This window comes from Triticum dicoccoides, chromosome 2B (genome assembly GCF_002162155.2).
Source record: "Triticum dicoccoides isolate Atlit2015 ecotype Zavitan chromosome 2B, WEW_v2.0, whole genome shotgun sequence".
Lineage (NCBI taxonomy): Eukaryota > Viridiplantae > Streptophyta > Magnoliopsida > Poales > Poaceae > Triticum > Triticum dicoccoides.
Window position 1 is genome coordinate 458,677,190 of NC_041383.1, and position 3,433 is coordinate 458,680,622.

Here is a 3,433-nt window from a genome sequence, read left to right on the forward strand (position 1 = left end):
CTTGGTTCTCAAACTGAGGGAAATACTTACTCTACTTTGCTGCATCACCCTTTCCTTTTCAAGAGAAAACCAACGCAAGCTCAAGAAGTATCAGTACCCTACAACGATTTCATATTATGTTAGAACTTTGGAGTGATTCTATGTTTTCACCCTACTTATAGGGATCGCTCAATAGATTGATCAAAAAAGATAACTTTGAGGTGGTTTCGTACCCTACAACGACTTCATCTTATGTTAGAACTTTGAAGAGATTCTTTTTTGCATGTTGAGAGATTGTTATATGATTTAATTATTTTAGCACTGTTGAGATATTGCACTAGTGAAAATATGAACCCTAGGCCTTGTTTTCAAGCATTACAATATCGTTTGTGCTCTATTTTATCACTTCCTACCTTGTTGTTTTTATATTTTCAAATGACAAAAACCTATATTTACTATCCATACTACACTTGCATCACCATCTCTTCGCCGAACTAGTGCACCTATACAATTTACCATTGTATTGGATGTGTTGGGGACACGAGAGATTTCTTGTATTTGATTGCGTGGTTATTTGAGAGAGACCATCTTCATCCTACACCTCCCACAAATTGATAAATCTTAGGTCATCCACTTGAGAGAAAATTGCTACTGTCCTATAAAACTCTGCGCTGGGAGGCCCAATACGAGTCTACAAGAATAATTTGTGTAGTAGACATCAAAGGGCTACAGGATTGAGGGAGACAAAGTTTGGCTTGGGCTGGAGTGGACACTACCAGTACTATGCTGCAACGATTGCACTTCGGGCATAGTTAGAAGTAGAGGATACCCCTCGCATTGATGCATGAATTGATTGTAATATATTTTGAGTGATTTGATTGTATGGAGGATGAATAGTTGAATTAACTAAAACTAAAAGTACATATTATATGTTACATTTGATTATTATGTATTTGAAAATATTTGTTGAATATAAGTGACATACTGTAATGGAAACTTTTCACATGCATGTTGAGTAGACCTTCGATGAGGTGTCATGTGTGATGAGATGGATGTATGCACGAGATCAATTAATAATGAAAAACTTTTTACATGCATATTGTGGTGGACTTTTGATGAGGTAACATATGTGCATATTAAGATAATAGAGGTTGTGGGATATATTATCTAGGTACATAGGATTACACTGTATGATACAACAACCCAATCAATCCAATAGTGATCGAATCAAATTGGTCAACTTTAAGAAGAAAAAGCCTGAACCGGTCGTCATATCTTCCCAAATCAATTCCCTTCCCAATACAAAAAAGAAAATTGATCTCCAACTAAAAAAAATCGACCCAACCTTATCGACTCCCGAGCCCTAGCCAATGGCCACTATTGTGCTGACACTCGCCGCTCTATGCGGTGTCGTCTCTCTCCGCTCTGCCGTCGTAGTTTTGTCGGTTATAGTTTAGAAGGTATATTGCCATCTTATCAAAATATACAACCCGGTCACATTTGTGCCATTACATAATTTTGTAGACTCGTTTGAATTCAAACGGTGTTGTCATATTGTAGTATTAAGTGAACATTTCAAGTGTCAATACTCAAGAGTCCATATTTCATATTGTAGCATTAAGTGAACCGTTGTCAGTTTTTTACTACTTTTTAAATGTTTTTACAGTTTGACGGCATGAGTTTTTGTTGAATAGACTTGCATTTGCACTAAAATGTTTTTAGGCCAGATAGTTCGCCTTGACTCCGTCACTGACGACATTATCTGTTCCAAATGAAGCCAAACAACCTTGGGTTGTTTTGTGTGGGCATACTTAACCATATAGTAATGAACAACCGTTCTAATCCCGGCTACACATGAGTAATACTAATTCCCCTATTAGACATCAGGTATTTAATTTAATTTCCCAGAGTAAAGAAGCATAAGCTGAGATAACATGTTATGGTGTCAAGTTTGCTTGTGTTTAGATTGGACCAAAATTATAAATATCATTTCTAACAACATACATACTAAATTAAATATGTCGATTTAACCACCTAGATGTTTATAGAATAAATTGAATCCAGCCGCAAGTTCATAGAACCCTGATGTTCCTACATGCTCGGCTAAAATGTTTGACCAAAACAATGGTTGGGCTAAGTTAGACCCCCGAGTACATTTCACTAGTTCAAAAAATACTCCCTACATTCAAATATAACTCGCGCTCAAGCGAAGGTATCTAGACATATTTTGTTACATACATCCGTCTGAGTAACAGTTATTTTCAGACCGACGAAGATTGTACTAACTAAATTTTTTTTGTACTAACTAATATTTTGTACAGAATCCAAAATAGTAGTACTTCCAACTCGAAAGAAACTTCACAGCAGTTTGATTTGGCGCATCCATCGGCCCGGCTCTTTCCTCACAATTGTAACAATGGTAGTATTGCGGAATCGTTTGCACATATCCCTTGTTGAATTTTTTTGCAACGGAGATTTTGTTGTAGTTTTTTTTTCGCATTAACTTTTTCGAAATATGTTTGTCATTGTGGATGGACTTCTGCGAAGTACAACACAGATGATGCTGCATAATATTTTTCTCATCTTAATGTTTTTGTAACATGGACATTGTTGCGGGATGACTTCTGCAAGCCAAATGAAATGGCAGAGGCACGCGTCGAATTATGTATGCCTTGGGCGGCTGATACAGGTTGCATGTCGTCCGATTAAATTTGTATCTGACGGTTGCACGTGTGGCGCAACTATGGTCGTGATCAGTCAGGTGATTCTAATCGTTGTTCCTGTTGCAACAAGTCTTTGTTGCAAAACATTCTATTCTCTAATTTAATGCAACAAAACCCTTGTTGCAAAACTTTTTCTTCTCTAATCTCCTGCAACAAGACCCATGCTGCACAATCTTTTCTTCCCTATTTTTCTGCAACAAGACATTTGTTGCTGCAACAACATCTCCGTCGCATGTAACTTTTTGCAACAAGACGCGTGTTGCAAAAATTGCAACACATCTCTAGCTACGTCATCGTTCGCTGCCATCGATTGTAAGAAAGATGAGGGAGAGAGACACATGTCGAGCAAGGAAGGCGACAGACGCCCCGTGCTACATCTGCCGGCTGATTAGAATCATTTAAAAAAACAGTACTTTTGAGTACCAATCGAGGCGAAATAATTCACCCGCGCAATAATGTTGACCGTCCGATCATGGTATCAACACGATTCTGACTGTCCATGCCGGTCCAGAACGTTCCCCAGAGACATCGCCTCGCTCGGTTTTCCCCTTCCTCCTCACGCACGACCGCCCCAACTTCCGCCGCCGACTCCGCCGTCGCGAACTCGCTGTCGGCTTCCCCGTCCGCCCCCATTCGGCGCCGCCTCCGCCTGTAGAGGCAGGCGGCCGCTCGAGAGCGAGGTCATGTTGGAGAAAGACAGGATATCCTATTTCTACGATGGTATGTTCCCT

At 39.5% G+C, this 3,433-nt stretch overlaps 1 protein-coding gene across 1 annotated transcript in view; it reads left to right on the forward strand.

The window, feature by feature from the left end:
• Window positions 1-3,212: 3,212 nt before the first annotated feature.
• LOC119364197 (histone deacetylase 9-like) overlaps window positions 3,213-3,433 on the forward strand; it is a 5,797-nt gene continuing 5,576 nt past the window's right edge. The window contains exon 1 of the mRNA XM_037629623.1: window positions 3,213-3,422. Coding sequence (XP_037485520.1) covers window positions 3,386-3,422 — 37 coding nt within the window. The 5' untranslated portion in view covers window positions 3,213-3,385. The remainder of the gene's footprint in view (window positions 3,423-3,433) is intronic.